Genomic DNA, 27,868 nt, shown 5'->3' with positions numbered 1-27,868 from the left:
ATAGCCTATACACTAGACTAAAATGGCAGATTTATCAAGGCCATATAGCTGTGCAACTCCTGACAGCTTTTCTCTTAGCTACATTGTTGCACCTGTCAAAACCTATTTCAGCCAAAACAGGTTTGGCTCAGTGGACAGAGTGTCGGTCTATGGACTCGAAGGTCCCAGGTTCGATTCCAGTCAAGGGCATATATCTTGGTTGCGGGAGGGTGTGCAAGAGGCAGCAGATCGATGTTTCTCTCCCATCGATGTTTCTAGCTCTCTATTCCTCTCCCTTCCTCTTTGTAAAAAATCAATAAAATATATTTTAAAAAACAAACAAACAAAAAAAACATATTTCAACCACTAAGTTTCATTATTTAGAAAGATATGGCATCCAAAAGAGAAGACTACACAAGGTTAGTGGCCAACTATATTTTTCAGTGGAAAATTTGACAAATACTTAAAAAATACAATTCCAGATTGGAAAACCACATGAGATATTGTCATTTAAATATGACACTGATGCAATCACCTCAAGGAAACAAAGAAAGAGAAAATGTTTTTATTTTCATGCTTTTTAAAGTCTTGACATAGAACAAGTAAACACAGACCACAAATGAAAACTTTAAATATGGAGACAGAAAACAAGCCATACAGTAAGTTCAGGCCTTTATTCATAACTTCAGAATTAAGGAGTTCAATTTTAAAAATAAAAAAGAAAATGTTCCATTCAGCACTTACTCAATTTCCTTCTTTAGTGGTATACCTAGAATTTTTAAATTAGCTCTTAGTTCTGGCATATTTAGTAAATATGATCTCACTTACAAAAATAGAATCTTACTATTTCATTCTGAGAACACTTCAAAACCCCAGCCAGCTCTTTTCTTTCAAGGATGTGGAAGGCGAACCTCATTCAAATCTGAGTCATGGTTTTATAAAGCATGAAGATCATTCTTACTACTTCATCTATATGCTGGCTTCTAATATTCTTTGTGATGGTTATGTGTTCAATGATAGAAACTTATATAGAGAAAATCCTTTCCCTCTTAATTTGTAAACCAAAATTTTAAAAGAAAAATCATTGAAATGAAAGGAAGACATTTTAATGATATAAGTAGCTACTGCCCTAAGCTGCTGGCACAGGCAAAAATAACAAAGGTACAAATTGTTATTTAACCTTTAAATAATTAATCTATGTTTGCTACAAATCCACAAATAATTTATATATTTTCTTCTGATAAACTGCCAGGTCAATTTATCAACTTTTAAAGGAGTTAATAAAAACTATTAATTTTCCTCCTTAATGTCCAGTGATAAACTGAACCCTAATTTCCCTACCTACCCCAAGGACAATAAACTGATCTAAAGTGGATCAAAGTGCATAACAAGTTCATATTAAAATGATTCGTCATATGCTCTTTTACAAAAGCAATCAATACAAAAAGAATGTAAAGGCTTGCTTTATGTTTTCAGACTTAGGTAACCTCCAAGGAATCACAACTTTTACTCTAAGCTTTTAAATCCCATGTTAATGATATGTAAAAATACTGTGTAAAACCAATCAAATCCTACAGATAAAATAGTCTAAATATCAGTAATAAGAATATTCTCCATAATCTTTTATCTAAAATTTCTAAGCCATCTTTTTCAATGCTTTGAGAGGGCAATCAAAACAGTCTTATTTATTTAGATTTAAAACTAAAATTCTCCTCTCTAAATATGAAGACATAAATGAAATAGAAAATTTGGTTCTTTTGTCCAGCATCCTGAGCCTACAGATATGAAAACTATCCACATGATCTCATGATGTCATCATCGAGGCACCTTCTTCCCCAGTAGCATCCTGAGAAATGTGAAGGTCTTCAAGCATCTCAGCCAGACTAATTCTAGGGGCTCCCTCATCATCTGTCTCACTTTCCACAGGAATGGTGGAATCTAAGAAAAAACCACAAGGAGGATTTCAAATGAATGCAAATATGGAAATATGCAAATACCAGCCCCTTCCATCATTACTACTGTTTAACCATATTATATCCACAGCTCTTATATCTAGAGCAGACATTTAAACATTCATTGAATGACTGAGCTGCATAAATAAATAAATATCTACTAGTAAAGGGGTCAACAACTTGAGAGATCATCCTAGGATACAAATGTGATATAGCAAACATTTTAATAAGATTTACTGTTCTGCAAGGTTTTAAAAAATAAATGTTTAACTAAAGTAGTTTAAAAAACACACAATAAAAGTCATTTATAGAATCAAAGTTTAAGGTACCAGAATACTTAATGTGGGGGAATACATCTACATAATATAGAAGACACAAAACACTCAAATACCAACCTCTGTAAATGTTTACATTTTTTCTAATTGCCTCATCTTCTTCAAGATCTTCAAGGAAATCTTGGTATTGCCTATAGAAGAATAAAGAAACATTTAAATATTTCATTTTTACCAAGAAAGTATAGTCATATTTTCTTTCTTTTCAGAAGTTTAAGGTAAGTGTGTTACAAGTATTACAATCTTTAAAATAATTTTATTTTCAAGTATACAGGTTAAATATTCTGATGAGTTTTTTAAAGTTTTTCTTTCACCTGGCCAGTGTGTGGCTCAGTGTTTGAGCATCAACCTATGAACCAGGAAGTCAGGATACAATTCCCGGTCAGGACACATGCCCAGGTTGCATGCCAGTTTGCCAGCTCAGTCCCCAGTAGGGGGCATGCAGGAGGCAACTGACCAACAATTCTCTCATCATTAATGTTTCTCTCTCTCACTCTCCTATCCTCTCTAAAATCAACAAAATAAAAATATATATTTTAAGTTTTTTCTTTCAAAATTATAAACACTTTTAAGACTATAAATGAAATAGTCAAATGCATACTTATACCTAATTTATGAGTACATATGTAATACGTACCTACTGGTATTTTAAATTATATGAGATTATGTTTTAGAAATAATTTAGAAAATCATAATTTTCGATGATGATATAATGAGATCATGTGGATCGTTTTCATATCTGTAGGCTCAGGATGTTGGACAAAAGAACCAAATTTTCTATTTCATTTATGTCTTCATATTTAGAGAAGAGAAATTTAGTTTCACATACATTTAATGACACAATTTTATTTAAACTCTTCTTTTTTTTTTTTAGATATCAGTGTCTTTACCATTAAGGCCACTTTTCAAATTATCCAATACACTTTACTAGAACATAGTATCTCCATTTCTCAAGTTTTTTTGAAAATAGCATATTTGATATCAATGAACCATATTCTTTTTATCCCAAGTCATAGTACTCATTTGCTATTACTATATTTTGTCTTTTCAAAAAACTATTTACAATAACACTGCAATTATCAGGTCATAACCCAGAAAATAATACCTAGATCTGTGTTAAATGTCGTCATAGCCTGTTATACTAATTCTATCAAACATTGATAAGAAAACTGAGTGCAAGGATCAATTGTGTAATGACTCTAATATGAAAACCATAAAGACTTATTATCATAAGGATTTCCTTTGAGACAACACAGAGGCTGAATGAAAAGTGGGACCTTTCATCATCTGTATCCATGTTTTCTTTCTCTCTTGCAAGCTCTTTCAGTTTCCAGTTTCTACGACGCTGACGTTTGGTCCGGTCATAGCTCTTCTTGATTAATACCTATAAGTAACAAAAATATTTGCAAAGTTATACAAAATAGGAACTAGGTAACACTGCCTCAAAATCTAGCAAAAATAAAAAACAAAAAGTTATGGGAATGCCAGGAAGTCATCAAACTGATGACAGTGGTTAGAGGCCACTTCTTCAAAATAGACTCGCCCAGGCCGTGGTATTTTGTGGAAGAGCCACATTCAAGGGGCCAAAGAGCCGCAGATGGCTTGCGAGCCGCAGTATGCTGACCACTGCCTTAGGGGAAAAGAGTAGAAAGGGATCGAGAGGCAGTCAAGAGAACTTTTAATATTTTTCTGCATGTACTTTTTTGTATAATTGTTAAAATTTACTAAAATTTTTCAGTAATTGAAAAATGTTTTTCTTCATACCAAAAACTTCAGGTGTCTCGTATGTTTTCACAGCATCATTCAGTTTTTAACTACCATTCACATAAGTCATTCTGAAACATTATCACAGACACTTTTTCTCCCTTTTATTCCCACTAATTACAAAACTATTATGTATTATTCACAACGTATGTCCTAGAACAGTTTAATAAATTGCAGAATGAATAAAATAAATTTACACAATACAAAATCTTATAAGACCATCATGATCTGCTTTTATGACCTACTTAGAAATATCAACTTACACCTAAGCCATGCTTCTATATCTTAAATCAATTAACTTAACAGAAGCCTAACTGGGTGGTGAGGAGAGGAGTCCACCTTATACCGTGACTTTATTCTGCCCACAGTTAAAGGGATTAATGTTTATTTTAAAAGATTAAAGAAACAGGTCTTTCACATTTACTGTTGCTCGTGGCTCTTATAAACTCATGCTAGAATTTAAGTTAGTTTTTCAAAGGTCAGATTCTTTCTCTAAGACTTGCTACTATGTAGATTACTTTCAACTGTAATTATATTCTAACCAGAAAAAGAATTTAATTCTAAATGCCTTCCAAACTGAACATTACATGAAATAAGCTGAGCCTAAAAGAATGAACCTGAATAAACTATAAAGGTCATCGACTTTAGCTGCAAATTTCTTTTTTTCTCTACCAATAGTTATTTTGACAGAATATGAAAATTTAATTATAAGAGCAACAAAAGAACTCTTTAAATCTTGAGTTTTCCCCACTAAGAGAAATCATATGAAACAGCAACCTTCAACCTTTTTCATCTCATGGCACGCATAAACCAGTTACTAAAATTCTGTGGCACACCAAAAAAATATATTTTTTACCGATCTTCCAAAAAGTAAGTATATTTTTTATTCATTCATATCAGACGGCTATTGTGTTGGCTATAATTTTTTTATTTGAGAATCTAAGAGAATAGAGGTCAGCGCATCTGACTAATAGGTATTGCAAGTTTTAAAAAATCTTATGGCATACTAATTGAAAAGTGTTAACTTAAAATGAAGGCCTTTGCTATTATACCTTAAGTGCAATTTCAAAAGAAACCTCTAAATTGATTTGTTATTTTTTAAAATGTGAACTTGTGCATCTTAGGCTTAAGAGTTACATCAATCCTCTTTAACACAAGGAAAAAAAGAAAAAATCTAAAGCCTTACCACATCTGGGACTCTATCGGAGTTCATTTTGTTGACATGTTCATCATTTACGTTACAGTTTGCCAAATCAAACCTGAAATGAAAATAATAAAACACTTAATGGCAAAAACATTTTCCCTTTCCAAGTAACTTTTTATTTTATGGATAATCACCTAAAAGTTCCTCCTCAGATCAAACATTTAATATGCATCACAATTTCAAAAGTTTTTCAGTGTACAAATACAGTGAACAAGCTTCTACATATCATAGTAAAGATAATGTACACTAAATCTGAGTTTTACATATCTATTACTCTCTATCTCACCGTGTATTTGTAAAGAGTAAAATACTTATCTATCAGTCTAAATGAAAGTTAGATTGTTCAATTCAGTTTATAATAAAACAAAAAAATACCCTCATTCTCTAGTAAAACTAACTAAAACCCTAAGTGCAAAAGTAATGTGTTAGGCATGACGATAACTTCTGCATCAGAAAGGGCTATCCTATGCCTGTCAAGGCCTCTTACATACATGGCTGCCATTTTGTAAAAGTGAAATATCTGAACAGCAGCATATGCATAATAAAAACTACCCTCAAAAAGTTGTATATATGATGTAACCATACAACCTCAGAGTTCAGTTACTCAAAATTTTGGAACAAACAATGCTTTAAGATAATGGCCAAATGGAATAAGTATGGGTTTCTGTTCAATCCACACTTAATTTACTTATCAATAACGGGAACTTTTAAGTTCTTTTTGGAATAAACTTTGGTATTTTATAGATAGCTTTGTTGAATCCAGAAGAAAATCTGTAATGCAAACTGACAGCTGAAAATATTGTAAAATAATACAAACCCCAATACCAGGTCCCCAGGATTCAGAAGATGTCCCAAATGAGTGCGACAAAAATACTGTTTATCTGTATCCATTTCAGATGTTTTCTGTACCCAGACTTCCCCAAGGGTATGCTTAACAGGAAAGAAAGTGAAACTTAAAATGCATTTCTTAGAAAACTTAAATACAATGATTTTGGTTTTCTAATTTTCATTTTAAAAACAAATTATTTTATTTTTCAGATCTTTGAAACACTGTCAAATTAAGAAATTTCTTAATTGTGAATATAAAAAAGATTCCTAAGAAATTAATAAACTAAATATCCTTAAGATTTAGTCAAAGGGCTATGGGCACTGCCATCTTTAAGGGTAGGGAAGTCAATTACCATATTCCCTCCCTAATGGCTGTGGGCAGCACCATCTCTGAGGGCCTGGTAATCAATTAGCATATTCCCTCCATATTGGTTGTGGGCACCACCATCTATGCAACAGCGTGAGGGTCAATTAGCATATTCCCTCTTTATTAGATAGGATACCAATGTCAACTAAAAACAGACATATATAAAATTTTTTAAACATTTTAAAAATTGATTTTTAGAGAGGAAGAGAGGGATAAAGAGAGAAACATCGATGTGAGAGTGAAACAAGGTTGCCTCGTGCACGCCCCCTACCAGGGAATTGAACTGGCAACTTTCTGGTGTACAGGACGCCCATCCAATTGAGCAACACTGACCAGGGCGACACATATAGAATTTTCATAAGAAATGTTTTCATGGGGAGATGGGCCAATACAGACTGAGCAAAGAGAGTAACTGGGAAAGTAGGGGAATTTTAAGCCCAATATTCCTCAATGGGACATAGTGAAAGCAGTCTTGAGAGGGATGTTCATAGCTCTACAAACCTAGTGCAGAAAACAAGAAAAAATGGTAATAAATTACCTAACCTTACAACTCAAAGAGTTTAAAAAAAGAGCAACATGAAAAACCCAGTGTAAGCAGAAGGAAGGAAATAATCATGATCAGAGTGGAGATTAGCAACATAGAGACCAAAAAATAATGCAAAAGATCAATAAAATCAAGAGCTGGTTCTTGGAAAGGATAAATAAGACTGATGAACCTCTAGCCAGGCTCACCAAGAATCAAAAAGGATGCAAATAAACGAAATCAGAAGTGAAAGAGGAGAAATAACAACAGACCCCACTGAAATACAAAGGATTGTTTAAAAAAAATACTATGAACAATTCTATTCCAAAAACTGGACAACCTGAAGGAGATGGACATATTCCTAGAAAAATACAACCTTCCAAAACTCAATCAGGAAGAATCTAAACATCTCAATAGGCCAATAACTATGGAAGAAATTGAAGCAGTCATCAAAAAGTTTCCAGCAAACAAAAGCCCGAGGTCAATGGCTTCACAGGGGAGTTTTACCAAACATTCAAGGAAGAACTAAAACCTATCCTCCTCAGACTATTCCAAATATTTTAAGAGAAAGGAACACTTCCAAGCTCCTTCTATGAAGCCAGCATCACCCTAATACCAAAACCAGATAAAGACAACTCAATGAAAGAGAATTACAGGCCAATATCCCTCATGAACATATAGATGCCAAAATCCTCAACAAAATTCTAGCAAATCGGATCCAGCAGTATATCAGAAAAATCATACACCATGACCAAGTAAGATTTATCCTAAGGATGTAAGGATGGTACAATAAACATGATACATCACATAAACAAATTGAGAGATAAAAATTACATAGTCATATCAATTGATGCAGAAAAAGCATTTGATAAAATCCAACACCCTTTCTTGATAAAAACTCTCAGCAAGGTGGGAATAGAAGGATCATACCTCAACACAATAAAAGCCATATATGATAAACCCACAGCCAACATCATACTCAATGGACAAAAACTAAAACCATTTCCCCTAAAACAGGAACAAGACAGGGATGCCCACTCTCACCACTCCTGTTCGACATAGTACTGGAAGTATTAGCCATTGCAATTAGACAAGAAGAAATTAAGCTGTCCTTATTGTGAAGCCTTGTGATGACTGGTACCATGGATCCATCTCTTCCAATGGGGCAAGCTGGGCCCTCCCTGGAGAAGAAACCCAGGTTTCCCAAGATATGTGATCAGTGTTGGGGCCCCACCAGCAGGTGAGGGGATCCGAAGGCAGGTGCTGGGCGTGTAGGTCACAGGGGCATAGGCTACCAAGGAGACAGAACTGAACCTCACATCACCCTGCTTGGCCCCAAAGGATGGCTGGTTAGCCAGAGATGGGTAAGATTACTTAAGGAAGAAACAACCTAAGACAGGCACAGTCACAGAGGGGTCATCAGGAGAGGGGGAAAAAAGCTGTCCTATTGGAAAAGAAGTAAACCTGTTCTTATTTGCAGATGACATGATATTGTACATTAAAAAAAAAAAAAAGACACCATCAAAACAGACTTAATAAATAAATTTGGCAACATTGCAGGATACAAAATTAATGTCAAGAAATCTATAGCGAGGTAAAAAACTAAACTGCCGCCTCGCAAAACAATTTCAAAAGTACACCTAAGCCGGGACCGGTTTGGCTCAGTGGATAGAGCATCGGCCTGCGGATTGAAAGGTCCCGGGTTCGATTCCGGTCAAGGGCATGTACCTTGGTTGTGGGCACATCCCCAGTAGGGGGTGTGCAAGAGGCAGCTGATTGATGATTCTCTCTCATCGATGTTTCTGACTCTCTATCCCTCTCTCTTCCTCTCTGTGAAAAATCAATAAAATATATTAAAAAAAAAAAAAAAAGTACACCTAAAAGACAAAACGTCTATCACCCAGAATCACAGGAAAGCTGGCTGAGTGGAAGTTTTACATCCAGAAGGAAAGAGAAAGGAGCACAAACGCTGAAAAGCTGAGGTTCAGAGGCACGGGAATCGGGCTGTGGCGAGCGACTGGGAAAGTGGCTTTTTTTAACTCGAAGGGAGACAAGCTCCCAATCACTCTGAAATCCAGTTTCTGGGGACACGCGGGGGGGACCCAGACGCCTCTGAGGAGAAGATGCCCTGTCGGCCATCAGGTCGGAAAGTGAGGGTGACGTTTTTGCAGAGGTGCACCCAGTAATCATTGTTTACTGTGCTGGAGCACGGGACACAGGGACTTGGAAAGGCAGAGAAGGCTGGCTGGCAGCCATCAGTTTGCCACACCCTAGCCTAGTGACGCCCTGAGACCCTGCCCTGCTCTGAGACCCGGCCCCGCTCTGAGACCCTGCCCCACACATTGTACAAACCCGCCCAGGCTCCACACAGTGGCTTTTGCATATAAATGGCCTGCCCTCGGGCAGCTTAACAAAATAAACTGCAGTTCCAGTCAGACTGCTCCAAAACCACCTAATCCCAGGCAAAGAGGAGAAAACTGTATTCTTGCTGTAGCTCCTGCTGGGTGGCCTCAGACAGTAGCTGATCTGCACAACACTGGAGATCCAGAAACTAGTGTATCTAGTGGTCGGTGTGAGACAACACCAGATTTCAAGTACTCTCATAAGGCACACATTCAAGAGGCAGACTCAGTGAGCACTAAAGCCCTACTGGAACAAGTCCTACCCCATAAACGTGTCTCCAGCACAGCAATTCTTGTTATAGACACAGTGGGACCTCACAGCCAATTGGCCTGGAGGTCAATTCCTCTCAGTGATACCAACAACAATCAAGACTTCACTACAACAAGGCTGTACACATAGTCCACAAAAGGGTACACCAAGAGTGTCCACCTCAGGTAACTGGGAGGCTGACCCATTGAACCATATAGGACACCCAGCACACAAAGCCACCCTACCAACTCAGGGAAGTAGCAAAATGAGGAGACAAGGAAACAGATCACAAACAAAAGAAATGAAGAAGAACAAACGACTGGATATAGAGTTCAAAACCACAGTTATAAGGTTTTTCAAGAATTTCCTGGAAAAGGCCGATAAATTTAACGAGACCCTCGAGGATATGAAAAAGGACCAACTAGAAATTAAACATACACTGACTGAAATAAAAAATATTATACAGAGACCCAACAGCAGACTGGAAGAACGCAAGAATCAAGTCAAAGATTTAGAATACAAAGAGGCAATGGACACTCCTCCAGAGAAGCAAGAGAAGAGAATCCAGAAAGTTGAAGATAGTGTAAGAAACCTCTGGGACTTCAAGCATACAAACATCAGAATTATGGGGTGCCAGAAGAGAGAGAGCAAGACACTGAAATCCTATTTGAAGAAATAATGTCAGAAAACTTCCCCCACCTGGTGAAAGAAATAGACTTACAAGTCCAGGAAATGCACAGAACCCCAAACAAAAGGAATTCAAAGAGGAGACACCAAGAGACATCATAATTAAAATGCCAAGGGCAAAAGACAAAGAGAGAATCTTAAAAGCAGCAAGAGAAAAACAGTTACCTACAAGGGAACACCCATACGATTATCAGCTGATTTCTCAACAGAAACTATGCAGGCCAGACGGGAGTGGCAAGAAATATTCAAAGTGATGAATAGCAAGAACCTACAACCAAGATTGCTTATTCTACCCAGCAAAGTAATTGCTTCTAGATATGAATCTGGATTGTAAATAGTTACTGTTTTGAATTCATGCACATCCCCCTCTCCCTGCATGCCCTGTTTTCTGTACTCTATAAAACAATAGCACTGGCTGCCTCTTCACCTGCCCATCCCTCAACTCCATGTGGCCACTCTGTAAGTGTGCATGTAAGTTCTAAGCACTTGTCTTGCACAGCGAATTCTCCAGATTATTTCTTTGGAGTCCACAAACAATATGCTGAGGTCTGCCGAAACCGGTTTGGCTCAGTGGTAGAGGGTCGGTCTGCGGACTGAAAGGTCCCAGGTTCGATTCAGGTCAAGGGCATATACGTTGGTTGCAGTAGGGGGTGTGCAAGAGGCAGCTGGTCGATGTTTCTTTCTCATCGACATTTCTAGTTCTCTATCTCTCTCCCTTCCTCTCTGTAAAAAATTAATTAAAAAATAGTTTTTAAAAAAATTTTTTTAAAAATATGCTGAGGTCTTCTGGGACCTCAGCACTTTGCATAATAGTATGTTAACACTTTGATTATGTAGAGCACATGTGTCAAACACAAGGCCCGCGGGCCAAATCCGTCCCGCCAGGCTTTGCAATGTGGCCCGCACCGCGCTGTCATCACTGCACTCCGCTGCGTTTCCATCACAATGACAGTTTATGACTGTTCAGTAAACCATTCGGCCTGCGATTTAGGCTGGATTTTAGATTTTGGCCCCTTCTCTGATTGAGTTCGACACCCCTAATGTAGAGAATGTTCCCATGTTTTAGAAATGCAAACTGATGTATTCAGTATCCGATAAAATAAAGAGGTAATATGCAAATTGACCCTCACAACCTCACAAGATGGCTGCCTATGACCAGATGGGCACGGAGGTGAGAGATGACCAAACTGAACAACCTGCTGCGTGGAGCAACCAGGCCGGCAGGGAGGGGTTAGTGAAAAACGATCAAATGACTGCACAGGCAGGCTGCATGGGGCGACCAGGCCGGCAGGAAGCGGGGCAGTTGGGAGCAACCCGGACAGCAGGGGGGAAGGGACAGTTAGGGGTGACCAGGCTGGCAGGGGGTTGGGAGTGATTAGGCTAGCAGAGAGGGCAGTGAGGGGCAATCAAGCCGGCATGCAGAAGCAATGAGAGTGATCAGGCTGGCAGGGGAAGGCAGCTAGGAGCAGCCAGGCAGCAGGCAGGTGAGCAATTAGGAGCCATCAATCCAGAAATGTGAGAGGGATGTCCAATTGCCAGTTTAGGCCCAATCCCTGAGACATCCCCCAAGGGGTCCCAGATTGGAGAAGGTGCAGGCTGGGCTGAGGGGAGCGCCCCCTGCATAAATTTTGTGCACCAGGCCTCTAGTTTACTGATAATACAGCTTTCATAAAAGATTAACTTGTCACTTGATTCTCTTGTACAAAAGTAAAGCAAGAAAATGTTTTCCCATAATAATAAACTTTTTCTAAATGTTTCACATTAAAAAAAATAAATTTACCAGATACTATAAGCCTGATAATAATCACCACAATTACCATGTTAAAAGCAAAAAAATATATAAACATGGAATGCATTTTTAATCTAGTGTGGTGTTTTATTTGTAAACACATTTTAGAATTACTGGGACCAAAACAATAATTTGGGGAGGAAGAAAAAGATGTACAAGACAGTACTTACCTTTTTTGATATCATTCCAGCACCTGCTTTGCGTTTTAGATCTCGGACTATGCTGCATTCCATCACAATAAACTCTTCTAGCTGTTTGGGATGGCATAAACTATTGAAAGGGTGACTCCAGAAAGTGCTCCCATCAATATCTGCCACTAAGAATAAACAGAGACTACTAAAGAACAAAAGAAATGAAGTGTTTTAAAAATCAACAGGTGTTATAAGTAGGAACAATTTGGTATGTACGAACTGGGAAGCATGCAGTCAACAGGAACAACAGGCAACTCACTCTCTAGGCGTCCTCAAACTTTTTAAAGTGGGGGCCAGATCACGGTCCCTCAGAAAGCTGGAGGGCCGGACTATATGAACTACTAATTCCTACTGTAACACCTCGGCTGCGCTCACTGCCCAAAAAACCTGGCGGGCCGGATCAGACTCCTCTGCGGGCCGCATGTTTGAAGACCCCTGCCTAGAGTCACCATTTACTCCTATAAATCAGCCCAAACTGCTCACAGCTCAAGAGACTATCAGGTGTCAAATATTATCTTTAAGAAGTTACTAACATCACAACACCACAAGGCTAAGTGCCTTTAATATAAAGTCAGATACAATCAGTTGTTAGTTGTTTCATGGGTTAGCATTTTATTTCAGAAACATTATCAGTTGTCTTAGGCACTTAATTTATGGAAAACTTATGGAAAAGTTTTACCTGATAGATGTTCATCCCAATATTGTAAAAAAAAAAAAAAAAATCCTCTGCCTGATGAATTCTAATCTAATTGATAAGGATAATAAATGACTTTTGGGGAAACAGCAAAATAAACTCAATTTTTTATAACAGAAAACTTATATTAAAAATAAAAAGTGAAAAAGATCAAGAAATAGGAGATGCAAACAAGTCCTGAGGAGACACCTATCAATATGGGATCTTCTTTAAAAAATAGTTTTTATCAAGGAAATGTTAAAAATTATGTGTAGTAAAGATGAAATTAGTTAAAATTCATATTTAAACTAAATATTCTACCGAATTACAAAAAGTTAACTTTCTAAACTTTAATTTGTCACAAAAGTAAAATGAGATAAATAAGTCAATTTCAGTAAAAATAAATGGCATATGCTGTGGCTGGTCTGGCTCAGGGAATACAGCATCGACCTGTGGACTAAAGGGTCCCAGGTTCAATTCTGGTCATGGGCTCTTGCCCAGGTTCCAGGCTCGAGATCCCCACTAAGGGGCATGCAGAAGGCAGCTGATCAATGATTCTCTCTCATCATTGATGTTTCTCTCTCTCTCTCTCTCTCTCTCTCTCTCTCTCTCTCTCTCTCTCTCTCTCTCTCTCTTTTTTTTCTCTCTCTCTCTCTCTTTCTCCCCCTCTCCCTTCCTCTCTGAAGTCAATAAAAATATATTTTATAAGTAAAATAAATAGCACAAAACTAGTATATTTTTAAAAGTTCACAGAATTATTTCTTCAAGTATAAAATACAAGGTTACTTATCAAAAGCTTTAAAAATTAGGGTTTTGCAAGGTTTAAAATTATTAGATTTTAAAATTTATTCTTAGAAGTGTAAAAGTTTATTAATTAAAAAAAAAACAACAACAACAACAAAAGGAGATTGAAAAACCTGATGAACAATAATAGCGGTTCATTGTAGTAGATTCGGTGATATGGGAGGGGAGTGGACTGACTGTTCTGGGGAAAGGGAGGGAGGAAGAGACTGAACATAAACTGCACCTATGGATGAGGACGATGGGGGAAGGGGAGGGGGCAGAGGGTGGGGTGGGAACATGGTGGAAGGGGGAAGAAATAAGGAACCTTTGTAATAATATGAACAATAAAGATTTAAAAAATAAATAAATAAATAAATAATAAAAATTAGGGTTTTGTAAGAAACAAGAAACAATAGTAAAACTGTTAACTAGTTTTTCAGAATATTATTTAAAATTTTGATAAAATTAACAATATAAATTATTACTGCTTACCAGATAGAATTGTCAAGACAAACAGTTCCAAAAACTTACCCTGTAGGGTATTTGGATCTATGAGATGGATGGCACTGGTTACGCGAATACACACACAAATCTGATTCATATTTCCCAGGCTTTGTGCCAGTTTTGGAGACAGACAAACAACATTATCCTAGACATAAGAACTCACATTTAGAGTGAAGCTAATCTTAAGTAACAGTCTCCAAAAAATACTCATCAATGAATATCTGATTCAAATGCATTTGCTCAAATTAAAACATTAAATTTTTAATTCTGTGAATCAAACAAGGGCCTTAAAAAAAGAATTTTTAGAGAAACAGAAAATAAGCTATACCTTCTTAAAATGGGCATATTTGTCTTTTTTTTAACATATATATTTTATTGATATTTTACAGAGAAGAAGGGAGAGAGAATTAGAAACATTGATGAGAGAGAAACATCGACCAGCTGCCTCCTGCACCCCCCCACTGGGGATGTGCCTGCAACCAAGGGCCTGCAACATGTCCTTGACCGGAATCGAACCCAGGACCCTTGAGTCTGCAAGCTGACGCTCTATCCACTGAGCCAAACTGGTTTCAGCAGCATACTTGTCTTAATAAAAATGCTTTAATTTTTTTTTCAGGTCATATCCATCAAGCTATTAATTTATTTCAATTTTATTGAAGTGTGAATGCTTACCACTCTATGTTAACATTGTACATCCTAGGCAAAGTATTAAGTATCAGAAGGAGAGTAATTTTCTAAATCTACCTGTGACTTCTTTCAATCTCCATAAAAAACGTATTTCAGGGGAGCCACATATTTCTCTTTTATGGCTACATTAACAATATGCCCCAAACGGTACACCTCTATGTGTACATTGGGAAATAATACCAGTAATGGGATTATCTGTTTATAAACTGTATCTTATCTAATAAAGAGGGAATATGCTAATTGATGGTCACACCCTCACAAATATGGCGGTGCCCACAGCCAATGAGTGAATACGCTAATTGACTGTCATGCCCTCAAAGATGGTGGCACCCACAGCCACAAGATGGCAGCACCTAGTCCCCTCAGCCCCACCAGGGCGGCAGGAGCGAGGCACAGCCAGGTCTGCCCCCAGATGGGTCCAGTCACTCCATGTGCCTGCCTCAGAGTTCCCCAATCTTCTCAGCTTCCTAGCAGCCCAGGGCCATCCAGAGGTGCAGCAAGCTGCCAATGGCAGCTGCCCAGCTGCCCAGGGCCACCCAAGGCTCAAATAAACAGGGCCAGTTGAAGCTTGCACTGCCGGCAGTGGCAGCAGCAGAGGTATGATGAGGGTGTCACCTTCCCCTGATCACCAGGTCACCTCCTACCCCTGAGGGCTCCTGGACTGTGAGGGGGGCAGGCTGGGCTTAGGGACGCCCCTCCAGTGCATGAATTTTCATACACCAGGCCTTTAGTTAAAATATAAAAGAATATGGGTTATATTTTAAGCTGCATCTATTCATAATCATAGGTTCCTCCACTAAAAGGATATCTGCATATTCCCTAATAGCGCCTAGTCCAGTAACTTCCTTTTTAACTTAAGAGTCTCCAAAGATGAACGAAAATACTACTTTACATGGGTGTATGCATCCAGTATCTGTATGAATCACTCAAAGTACTTTATATACAAGTTCTCAAATATGCCCTCACACCTAGATTTATATTTCCTTTTGCACCAGTAAAATGTTCAGTTTTAAATCAGGGGTTTGCAAAATATGCCCCACAGGACAAATTTGGACCACAGTCCACTTCTATGGAACACATCCTCAGCCATTCCTTTACCTATTATCTATAGCTACTTTGTGCAATAGCAAGAGTTGAATTGTTGCAAAGGAGACTATATGGCCTAAAATTTGAAAATATTTACTATCTGGCCCATTACAGAAAAACTTTGCTAACCCTACTTTAAGCCATCATTTCATCCCTGAAATTACATTTACATTATAAATTAGCAATAATAGCTTTAAAGCTTAAAAGTCACAGACCTAGGTACAAATAAATTGTGGCTTCATCAAGCCATCATTTCATCCCTGAAATTGTGTTACATTATAAATTAGCAATAATAGCTTTAAAGCTTAAGTTGCAGACCTAGGTACAAATAAATCCTGGCTTCATCATTTTACAGTTGTGTAACTCTGGTCAAGTCATCTAATCTCTGGAAGATTCAATTACCTCATCTTCAACATGCTAGTATAATTTACCCTGGTAATTATGAGATATAAAGAGGTGAAATATATTCAAGTACTTAGATATTAACTTATACAGAATGCTCAGAATAAATTATGGCACTTAATATTATTTGTTTTAAATATCAACATATAAAATATTGCAGAGACCTCTAGAGACATAATCCTTAGCATAGTCTTCTGTACACTAGATCCTCATAACTATTTGTTAAATTTTAATCCACTTATGTTTTTAGAAGCAAGTTTTTACCTTAGTACAATTAAATTAAATGATAACCTACACATTTCAAGTGTTATTCACATTATGTTTTTAATGACAAAAATGATTCTATGGTCTCATTTCTACAATACTGTTTATTTTCATCACGCTAAAATCTATTTTGAACATATTCCAAACTAGTTCACTGATATTTATTTTAATGGTATTTCTGTATTCAAAGTTTCATAGAATTATCATGTATCCACAGGATCACAAATTTTAAGGAATAAGGACATTAAAAAACTGAAATAGGCCTATCTATACACTCAAAGAAAGGGAATGCCAATTTTAAGTGTAATTACTTTTTAACATCTTTTTCACATGGTTGTGTGTGTTAGAAATCATTTATGAAGGAAGTTATTCTAAAATTTTAACAAACCCAGAAGGAAACTGAAAGTTAATCATTACATATAAACCAATTAATTACTTGTACTCTTTATGGATATGGATTAATTAAATAAGAAAAAGTACCTTGCATATTGGAACAATTTCCATAGAAAAAGTGCTTTTGTAATTGTATGTGTTACTATGAATATCCTGAGAGATCAGTCTCTGTGAGGCTTTGTATCTATTAAGAGAAAAAGTTAATAATAATGAAAAGACAAATGTCTAACTTTCTAAGGTCTCGAAATATCAATTTTCATCAAATCCAATCATCACTAGTAAAAGTCTGAAACAGCTTTCTGATATCTGCTATAGTGAAGCTAATTTCACCCATTTACATTTCAAACCTTCACTAATATGACTGCACCTTAACTATTTTCAACTTTATCTACTAAAAACCTACAAACATTCCCTTGGCTCAGACCATTCTAATCCATATGCAGTATCTATTAAAAGGTACACTAATATCCATAAGACTTTGTTCACACTAATCTCACTTTTCAACATAAATTGTACCTTTGAAAATTTCCCATTTTAGGAGCCCTTTCTCCTCCATGAAGCTTCTCCTCAAAGCTCTCTACCCCTTCTTTCTGTTCTCTTATTTAAAGATATTCAATCAATCGTTTGGCACTACAGTGCTTACCACAGGGTGAGGTCTATATCCCCAAATGTGCTCTTAGGGTAATACTTCCTCCCTTAAGTGACTAAAACAAATAAATGTTCACTAATTGCGTAAGTATTCCTCCTACAATTTTAAATACATACATACATATACATATACATATACATATACACATATACACATACACATACATACATACATACATATATATATATATATATATATATATATATATATATATGCCTAAGCAACAGAGCAACCGAACGACTGAACAACCAGCCAACCAGTCACTATGATGCATACTGACCACTAGGGGACAGACGTTCAATGCAGGAACTGGCCTCTGGTAATCAGCGGGCTCCCACAGCAGGAGCGCCTCTCAGCTAACCGACAGGCAGCAGATGCTGGGCTCATGGCTGTGAAGCATAGCTGTAGCGGCACAAGCCTCTCCTGTCTCCACAGCAGTGCTACTTGAGTGGCAGCAGTGGCAGGCGCAGTAGGGCCAGGAGGAGCAGGAGTGGTACGGTGCCTGGCCCAGGCTCAGGCTCCTCCCTGGCTACCTGCTGCTTTGTGCACTACTACATCCTCGGGGGTTGTCAAACTGGCAGTTTAAACCCTACAATCCCTGGGGATCATGCCAAAACTGGCAGTTGAATATTCCCTGAGGAGTCCTGGATTACAAGAAGCTGCAGTCCAGGCTAAGGTACCTCACCATTGCACAAATTCGTGCACTGGGCCTCTAGTTTTAGCACAAAAGAGGCTCTTTCAGTATAAAGCATGGATAAGACCTATATCCACTCCCCACTGCTTGGATTTAATTAATCACATTTAGGTTCAGAACATACCTACAGGGAACTGTACTCTGAAGAAATTCTACCATCTTCTGAGCGTGCTGCTTTGAAGAATAATAGAAATCTAGTCCATCTTAAAAAAAAAACAAAAAAAAAACATAAACATGAAAATAATTCTGCAAAATAAGATTTTCTCTACTAACATGACTATATAACAAATCCTTTAAGAATAGCTATTTCTAAACCTATACTTTAGAGCACATGTGTCAAACACAAGGCCCGCGGGCCAAATCCGTCCCGCCAGGCCTTGCAATGTGGCCCGCACCGCGCTGTCATCACTGCACTCCGCTGCGTTTCCATCACAATGACAGTTTATGACTGTTCAGGAAACCATTCGGCCCGCCATTTAGGCTGGATTTTAGATTTTGGCCCCTTCTCTGATTGAGTTCAACACCCCTACTTTAGAGACTAGAAAAACAATGTACTGTCTACCAGCAGCAAGCACTGTTAGCAAGAAATTTAAGAGTGTGCTAAAGAATATTTATATTTTTTACTATTAATTAAAGAAATATTCATCCATCATCTAATTGTATAAGTATGCTACATGAACAGCAAATGATAAAAATATGCTCTAAAGAGCCATTATAAAATTATGCAAAAAATTTTAAATTCCATCTTCAAGAAATCTAATTATATCATTTGTTTACCACTGTTTATTATTACTAAGTTCAGTCTTCTGATTTAATATATCCATAATAAATGCCTTTAGGCATATGAAAAACAAATATCTACAAAATAACTAACTTAAGAGTTTTCAAAAATAACTTTCTTTCCATCAAAAACTGATCTCTGCTTAAAACAAATTTCCAATGAATTTTCTATCATAGTACTTGACAATCTATTAATGTAGTTACTGGTTTAGTCATCTGCTAGCTACTTAGTATATATTTAAATTAAAACAGAAAAAAAATAAAAATTCAGTTCCTCTGCTGCACTAGGCACATTTCAAGTATCCAATATTTACATATGGCTACTGGTTACATACTGAACAGTCCAGATAAAGAAATAAGACATTTTTCTTCCTAACAGAAAGTTCTTTTAAACAGTACTATTTTAGATATTATCAGTAAAAGACTCCTTAGGTTAGCTGAAATAAAATTCTGACATCATTTCAAATGACTTTACATTTTAACTCACCATGAATTTCTTTGATACGAAGTGTATTCTGATGCATTCCATACTTCAAAATTAACTGTTCCAGATAGTAGAAAGTTTTTTTGTGCAAAGTCTAAACATAAATGCATTATTAAATTAATACATGAAATGGAAAAAAAAAAAAAGCTATCTATAGATATTGCACACAGATTTTAAAAACAAAATAATCTTTAAAGATATCTAAAATGCAATAGTGATCTATTTCTAAAGGTGGATGCTCTAGGGATTAGCCCTGGTGCATGAAGGATCTGGGGGAAAAAGGAGGTTTTATTTATAACTGACAAATATATACAAACTGGAGGATTCACTCATCATCTTTCATTACCTTTTGCCTAACTTGAACCACAGCCTTCCAGAAATCCTTAGCTTCTACTCTATGGCAATCTCCACACATCTGGGGCTGAACAACATAATCCACCACGAACACTTGCTGAAGGATAGCACCATTCATCACCTGATTTAAAAAAAAAAAAACAATCATACTCCTTCATCCTTTCCTTCTGTTTAATAACAAATCTTTTTCTTAAAAGAAGACACTTTTAATATTTAACTCAATATCATTATCTACTAATACTTTGAGAATATCAACAATCACTTTATTATATGAATAAGTTATACTATTTCAAGAAAGATATACAGGTTTAATTTGTAGTATTTATTACTATATTAACATTTCAAATTTACCTTTAGTTGAAATGGTTATGAGAATTTTTTTGCAGAATTTTTTATCTATACCAGAGGCCCAGTGCACGAAATTAGTGCGCTGGCAGGGTCCCTAGCAGCACAGTACTCCCTCCCTTCCCCCAGCCAGCCCCACCCCCTGGTCGAACTCCTGGAGGAACTCCCAGGCGAGGGGACAATTTGCATACTACACTTTTATTATATAGGGCAGGGGTTCTCAAACTTTTTAAAATGGGGGCCAGATCACGGTCCCTCAGAGAGCTGGAGGGCCGGACTATATGAACTACTAATTCCTACTGTAACACCTTGGCTGCGCTCACTGCCCAAAAAACCTGGCGGGCCGGATCAGACTCCTCTGCGGGCCGCATGTGGCCCGAGGGCCGTAGTTTGAAGACGCCTGATATAGGGTATCCAATATAATAAAAGGCTAAATGGCTAATATGCAAATCACTCGAAGGGCTAAATGACCAGTCACTATGATGCACACTGACCACCAGGGGGCAGATGCTCAATGCAGGAGCTGCTCCCTGGTAGTCAGTGTGCTCCCACAGGGGGAGTGATGTTCTACCAGAAGTGGGTTCATGGCTGGTGAGCACAGTGGCAGTGGTGGGAGCCTCTCCCACCTTTGTGGCAGCACTAAGGACATCCCCTAAGGGCTCCCTGAGTGCAAGAGGGCACAGGCTGGGCTTAGGCAATTAGGGATTTTCCCACCCCCGAGAGCACAAATTTCATGCACCAGACCTCTAGTATTTGCACATGTGCATATAAAATCCATCCTTAGGGAAAAAATAAGACAAAAACACTCCTAAGTTAATTGTTTCTAAACAAAGCCAATCATCTGCAATCACCCGGGAAGCTTTTCTCACATCCAGTAGAATCCTGGATGTGAGAAATTGACTCAATTACTGTCATGATCATCAAACAAGTTTGAGAAGCACTTAGATCATTTTTTTACTTCAGTCTTTTTCCTAATAAAAATAACTTTAAGCCCAGCCAGATGGCTGAGTGTCAACCTATGAACCAGGAAGTCATGGTTCAGTTTCTGGTCAGGGCATATGCCCAGGTTGCCAGCTTGTCCTCAGTAGGGTGTGAGTATAGGAGGCAGTCGATCAAGGTTCTCTCTCATCATTGATGTTTCTTTCTCCCTCTCCATTCCTCTCTGAAATCAATAAAAATATATTTTAAAAAGTAATAAAAAAAAAATTAGCAACTTTGAAAAGATTATCTTATGGGCCCAAGTTGGGCCATTACACAAACCAAATAAATTGAGCAGTTAACACAAAAATAAGATTAGCTTAGCCCTCTAATCATAAGCTTTATTAGTGACCCAATCATCTATGTAAATGATCCAAAAGAAAACAAAGGTATAATTAAGTTTATTTGTGACCTTTTAAGCTGTTCAAGTCACCAAGTAACTAATAACCCCTTCATTTTGACCACCTATATTTTAACCATGCTGAGAAAATTATCACAACTTACTTCTTTCTGAACAGTCAGTTTAACTTTAAGTCTCTTAGAATGGGGCTCAGTCCAAACAAAGCCTGCATCTACAAGCCGAACCTTCAATAAAACACAAACAGAATGAAACATAAATTCCCATTTGAGGAGAAAAATATGAAAGAGTTCATTAACAAATACATTTCTTAAGAAATCTGTAATTAACATCCCTACCCAAACTAACCAGTAAAAAATAAAAATTTAGCATGAAAGGTATGGCAACAAAAACAGCAAATAAATAGACAATCTGCCCTGACCATGTGTCTTAGTGGTTAGAGCATCAACCCTCACTCTGAAGGGTCACAGGTTCAATTCCCAGTCAAGGGAATATACCTTGATTGTAGGCTCAATCCCCGGCACCAGTCAGGGTCTATGCAGGAGGCAACCAATCAATGTGTCTTTCTCACATGGATGTTTCTCTCTCCGTGTTTCTCCCCATCCCATCCACTCTCTCTAAAAAATCAATGGAAAAATATCCTCAGGTAAAGATTAACAAAAAATAAATAAAATAAAGAATGAGCATTCACTGGAGGTCTTTTTATGTACATAGCTAAAATGGGTATTTTAAAGATAGAGATGAGAGAACAAGAGGCTGTTTCAATAATTTGGAAACTGTAGGTGAGCTGAACTGAGAGGTACTGGAAATAACAGAAATAAAAAGATCCAAGAGCTATTTAGTAGATAAAATCTATAGGATTTAATTACTAGATATGGAAGGAGGAAAAGAGCATCCTAGAATGATGCTCAAGCTTGGGCATCTAGATAATGCTATTTTTTTGACACACACAAAAAAATATCAGATTTAATAGGGAGAAGATATTACATTTGGTTTCAGACATTTGAGTTTAAGAGGATTCATCTATGAGATGTCCAAGTGAAGTTGTTCAGTAGATAAAAATATATTTAGTCTGGAGCTCTATGGAGAAATCTGAGCTCTAGACAATGTATTTGGGAGACATCAGTGGCAGGTGATAATTTAAAGTCCTGGCTGGTGAGAGCTAGATTATCTAGTATAGCTGCAGCAAGCCAGAAAATATTAAGGTTTTACTATATATACATAAAAAACAAAAACAAAAACAAAAACTGACTCTAGAAATAAGGAAGACAAATCAGAAAATAGAGGGAAAAAATTTAAACCTACTAACAAACCCTCAGTAAAATTCAAGAACAGAATACATCAAGACTTGTCCTGGCTGATTTGGCTCAGTGATTGGAGCGTCAGCCTTTGGACTGAAGGGTCCCAGGTTCGATTCCGGTCAAGGGCACATGCCTGGGTTGCGGGCTTGATCCCCATTGGAGGATGTGCAGGAGGCAGCTGATCAGTGATTCTCTCTCATCATTGATGTTTCTATCTCTCCCTCTCCCTTCCTTCAGTCTTGATGCATTCTTTTTTTTTTTTTTTAATATAACTTTATTGATTTCAGAGAGGAAGGGAGAGGGAATCAATACGAAGATAGTACAGAAAACTGCCAAGAACACGGGGGGAAAAAGACAAAACAATACAACATAAACATTTGAAAGAATACAAAAGGAAAAAGACAAAGTTTAGCAATAGTTTTATACAAATATTTCCCAAGAAATTAATTGCATATAAAAGTTCTCCATAGCCGAAACCAGTTTGGCTCAGTGGTAGAGCGTCGGTCTGTGACTGAAAGGTCCCAGATTCGATTCAGGTCAAGGGCATGTACATTGGTTGCAGGCACATCCCGGGTAGGGGGTGTGCAAGAGGCAGCTGGTCAATGTTTCTCTCTCATCGACGTTTCTAGCTCTCTCTCTCTCCCTTCCTCTCTGTAAAATATCAATAAAATGTATATTTTTTTAAAAAGATGGAGGCAAGCCAAAGCCAGTTTGGCTCAGTGGTAGAGCGTCGGTCTGTGGACTGAAAGGTCCCAGGTTCAATTCCGGTCAAGGGCATGTACCTTGGTTGCGGGCACATCCCCGGTAGGGGGTGTGCAAGAGGCAGCTGGTCGATGTTTCTCTCTTGTCGACATTTCTAACTCTCTATCTCTCTCCCTTTCTCTCTGTTAAAAATCAATAAAATAGATTAAAAAAAAAAAAAAAAAGATGGAGGCAACACAAGATTAAAAAAAAAAAAAGTTCTCCATAAATAATGAATAACAAATTTGATTGTATATTAGGTCTTTCAAAGCAAGTGGATTTTCACTTTCATTAAAAAGAATATAGCCGAAACCAGTTTGGCTCAGTGGACAGAGCGTCGGCCTGCGGACTGAAAGGTCCCGGGTTCGATTCCAGTAGGGGATGTGCAAGAGGCAGCTGATCGATGATTCTCTCTCATCGATGTTTCTAACTCTCTATCCCTCTCTCTTCCTCTTTCTGAAAAATCAATAAAAATATATATTTTTTAAAAAGAATATATGTAACTTTAAAAATGAAATACTTGTAGCAGAATGCTTACCAACAGTATCATTTAATAGTTACTTTTGAAAAACCTATTTATACAAGGATTTTCCGAAAATGAGATATTAAAAAGATATTACAAAAAGGTAGCTATTTGACCTACCTTACTCAGAGGGGCTTTGATTTTTTTTAAACACAAAGCAAGAAGTTCCCTGGATTCTAATGCACATTGTATCCAAGTTCCTGGTGGCTGGAAATATCTGAGAGAGATAATATACTGAAACCCAGCCATTCTCAAGGAAAAACAAAAAATTTCCATCTAAATATGCAGATATAATACTGGTTATTAACCAGATATAATAACCCAAGGCTAATCTGAAGCACTTATCCCAAATATACTTTAATAGTTCTAGAAAACTTTCAATTAGAAGTGTAGCTTTAGTTAACAAGATAAAATTCTGGGTATTTGCAAAGGATAAACTAAAATAACCTATTGTATTAAAGAGGTCTTATTCTTCAAGCACCAGTAAGAGTTCCAGTGAGGACGACAAAAGGATCAAAAGTTCCATGAATCTCAAAATGCCATTAAAATGATTTGTAATGTACTTCTGTAATGTTAGGGAACTGCTTATTTCTCACACTAAAAAAATAAATTAGTACTACATACTATGTACCAATATACTTCAGACTATTCATCTATTTCAAGTCCCTTTCCAAATTTTAACTGTAAACCACAAGTTTTAAAATCTTTCATAAAACCCAAGTTAAAATTGAAATTCCTTATGCACATGCTTTAAGTTTTTTATCCCAGTCCACCCAGGATTTACAACAATGCCTAGCACATAGTAAGTGCTCAATAAATGCTTGTTAAATACATGATACATTCATGTGCTATGCGAATACTTTGCCATACTTTTCAAGATTCATTCATTCATTCATTATACAGGTCCCTTTGTTGTAAACACACACACAGGTCTTCTGCCTTCAAATCCAGTTTCAATTCAGACCATTCCAGATATGATTTACTGAGCTTTTCCCCCCATCAACTAGTCATTTTAGTTACATGGGGACATTTATAGATGTAATTTTTAAAACACATTGCTAAATTACTAAAAATATAAGGTGCTTTTTTAGCTTCAAGTGACTAAGAGGGGGGGGGAACTACTATGATAATAATAGTATGTCTTAAATGGTTCACCCGCTTACAAACATCAACTCGTTATATATTCACTGTATACATCAAACACACTAATCTCTAAACATAAAAAGAACAAATTTATATATATCCTTACACATCTTTACCAGATTAGCAGGGAAAACTAAAAAGTACACTACAAAATTGCAAGTTCTAAAATCTTTGACAACAATGACATAAATAAAACTTAATTCTCAATTACATGCACTTTATTCATGCACCTGGATGCTCTCCTATATATAACTCTCAACTGTAAGTAGGATGACTAGTACCACACCATACCTTTGGCACTGTTTGCAGAAAGACACAGAGACCTGTTTCGGGATGCCTTGGCTGATGTCTACTTTGCTTCGCAGACAGGCCACACAAATATTGGCAGGGTTTGGACTAATTACAACACCACATTCGCAGCACAAGCTGAAAGAAAGAAAGCAAGCATAAAGTTTACAAATTAGATGTCACAAATGCACTGTTACGTTTTGAAAACTACCAAACAAATAAACAAAAGCCTTCAAGTTAGGGCCATAATCTCTCTGCCCTAAAAGCAGGGGGGGGGGGGGGGGGGAAGGAATTTCAAAAAGGTAATAAAGAACAACCTGGAATACTGAGATTAAAAAAAAATAATAATAATCAAGGATGGCCAAAATTCCAAAAAGCCTCAAAATATATCCAAAGGGTCTAGAGAGTCTGAATTATGTCTAACAGTCCTCAGAGAGCATTACAGCCCAAAGACATTTTTTAAAGCTTCAGCATAGCACATAGACTGCCAAAATATAAACATTTACCCAGAGCAGAAAATTTTCACAGGCTGCAAAGAGTATCATGTCTAGCGATAACCGATGAGTGTCAGGGTCCTGGATGCACTAAGAGCATGCTGATGATGGTCAAGAATCACTGATGTTGCCCTAACCAGTTTGGCTCAGTGGCTAGAGCATCGGCCTGCAGACTGAAAGGTCCCAGGTTCCATTCCAGTCAAGGGCATGTACCTTGGTTGTGGGCACATCTCCAATAGGGAGTGTGCAGGAGGCAGCTGATCGTTGTCTCTCTCTCATTGATGTTTCTAGCTCTCTAGCCCTCTCTGTAAAAAAAAAAAAAATCAATAAAATATATATATTTTTTAAATCACTGATGTTGTCCAAAGAAATGTTCTATAATCCGCAATGTCCTGTTTGGAGGCACACGTGACTACTGAACACTTGAATTGTACAATAGCTCAGCACGTCTGAGGAGCTGAATGATTCATTTTATTTCATCGTAATTACTTTATAGTTCAACAGCCACATCTGTCTAATGGCTATGGAACTGGACAGCGCCCATCTAGAAGAACATAGGAGAATATACATACACACACACATATATAAACTCTCTTAAAGCAAATAGTTGCGATATCTTTCCAAGTAAAAATCAATTCTATTTCCTCGGGAAATAAGAATTTTCTTTTTCACTTAAGAACTGTCCTCTCAAAAAAAAAAAAAAAAAAAAAAAAAAAAAAAGCTGAAACCGGTTTGGCTCAGTGGATAGAGCATCGGCCTGCGGACTGAAAGGTCCCAGGTTCGATTCCAGTCAAGGGCATGTGCCTTGGTTGTGGGCACATCCCCCAGTAGGGGGTGTGCAAGAGGCAGCTGATCGATGATTCTCTCTCACTGATGTTTCTAACTCTCTCTTCCTCTCTGTAAGAAATCAATTATATATATATATATATATATATATATATATATATATATATTTATATGTATGTGTGTGTGTGTATATATATATATATATATATATATATATATATATATTTTTTTTTTTTTTTTTTTTTTTTTTTTTTTAAAGCGTTTCTCCCAGTAAGTTTCAGACTGACTTGAACATCTTGGGGATGCAGGGACGGGCGGGACTCACATGTGCCCGGGGGTGCGCTCGGCGGACTCCGGCATGTACTCCATGGTGCGGGGCCCGAGTCTGAAAAGGAAGCGAAGCCGTGGGATCCGTCCTGTGTCCGCCTTCTACCCACACCTCCTCCTCCTCCCGCCTCTCTGAAGGCAGCCATGGCGACCCTCTCGGGCCACCAACCCGGCCGCGGGCCCACGTGTCACCCGGGCGCCACGCCGGCGGGGCGGACCGGGCCGCCGCGGCCACCCGCCCGGGCCCGCGGGAGCCCCCGGACGGCGTCCCTGCGCCGCGGGCCACCCCCGCCCCGGACCCGCGCCCGCCGGGGAGACCTCGGATGGGGACCCGCAGCGCACACGCGGCGCGCACGCGGCCAGAGGCCGCCGAGCCCGGGGGGGCGCCCCACTCTCGCCCCAGGGACCCCGCGCCACGAAAGCCTGGGTCTCGGCCCCCAGAACCTACTTAGCTCCTGTAGGCAGGACCCCAACTTCTCAAAAACCCCCAAACCGCCCCAACGGCCTCCGCGGCCGGGCCGGTGGAAATCTCGCGACAGGAGAATCCAAATCTCGCGGCTGAG

At 37.9% G+C, this 27,868-nt stretch overlaps 1 protein-coding gene across 3 annotated transcripts; it reads right to left on the bottom strand.

The window, feature by feature from the left end:
• Positions 1-529: 529 nt before the first annotated feature.
• NMD3 (NMD3 ribosome export adaptor) lies at positions 530-27,868 on the bottom strand. 3 transcript variants are annotated; one of them, XM_036445977.2, is made up of 16 exons: positions 27,754-27,868; positions 27,304-27,363; positions 25,702-25,836; positions 24,388-24,484; positions 21,849-21,929; positions 20,014-20,142; positions 19,671-19,761; positions 18,528-18,606; positions 17,148-17,244; positions 14,256-14,373; positions 12,248-12,393; positions 6,049-6,161; positions 5,214-5,286; positions 3,541-3,647; positions 2,327-2,397; positions 530-1,917 (listed from the first exon to the last, which is right to left on the bottom strand). In XM_036445977.2, the coding sequence occupies exons 2-16, from the start codon at positions 27,345-27,347 to the stop codon at positions 1,784-1,786; spliced, it is 1,515 nt and encodes a 504-aa protein (XP_036301870.1). In that variant the 5' UTR covers positions 27,348-27,363; positions 27,754-27,868; the 3' UTR covers positions 530-1,783. The 3 variants fall into 3 exon arrangements, with proteins under 3 accessions (XP_036301870.1, XP_036301871.1, XP_045439607.1); XM_036445978.2 differs by having other exon boundaries at positions 27,802-27,829; XM_045583651.1 differs by lacking the exon at positions 25,702-25,836.

This window comes from Pipistrellus kuhlii, unplaced genomic scaffold, assembly GCF_014108245.1.
Source record: "Pipistrellus kuhlii isolate mPipKuh1 unplaced genomic scaffold, mPipKuh1.p scaffold_m20_p_2, whole genome shotgun sequence".
In the NCBI taxonomy this organism is placed as follows: domain Eukaryota; kingdom Metazoa; phylum Chordata; class Mammalia; order Chiroptera; family Vespertilionidae; genus Pipistrellus; species Pipistrellus kuhlii.
Note: the sequence above shows the minus strand (reverse complement) of the source record. Positions and strands in the feature narration are given on the sequence as shown.

What these genes read in the sequence shown, in the direction of transcription:
- NMD3 (XM_036445977.2), bottom strand. Translation starts at nt 27,347, where the DNA reads ATGGAGTACATGCCGGAGTCCGCCGAGCGCACCCCCGGGCACAT. An exon ending in TTCTGCAAACAGTGCCAAAG is followed by an intron (nt 24,485 to 25,701) that starts GTATGGTGTGGT and finishes TATCTCTCTCAG; the next exon opens with ATATTTCCAGCCACCAGGAA. An exon ending in TCAAAGCCCCTCTGAGTAAG is followed by an intron (nt 21,930 to 24,387) that starts GTAGGTCAAATA and finishes GTTTTATTGAAG; the next exon opens with GTTCGGCTTGTAGATGCAGG.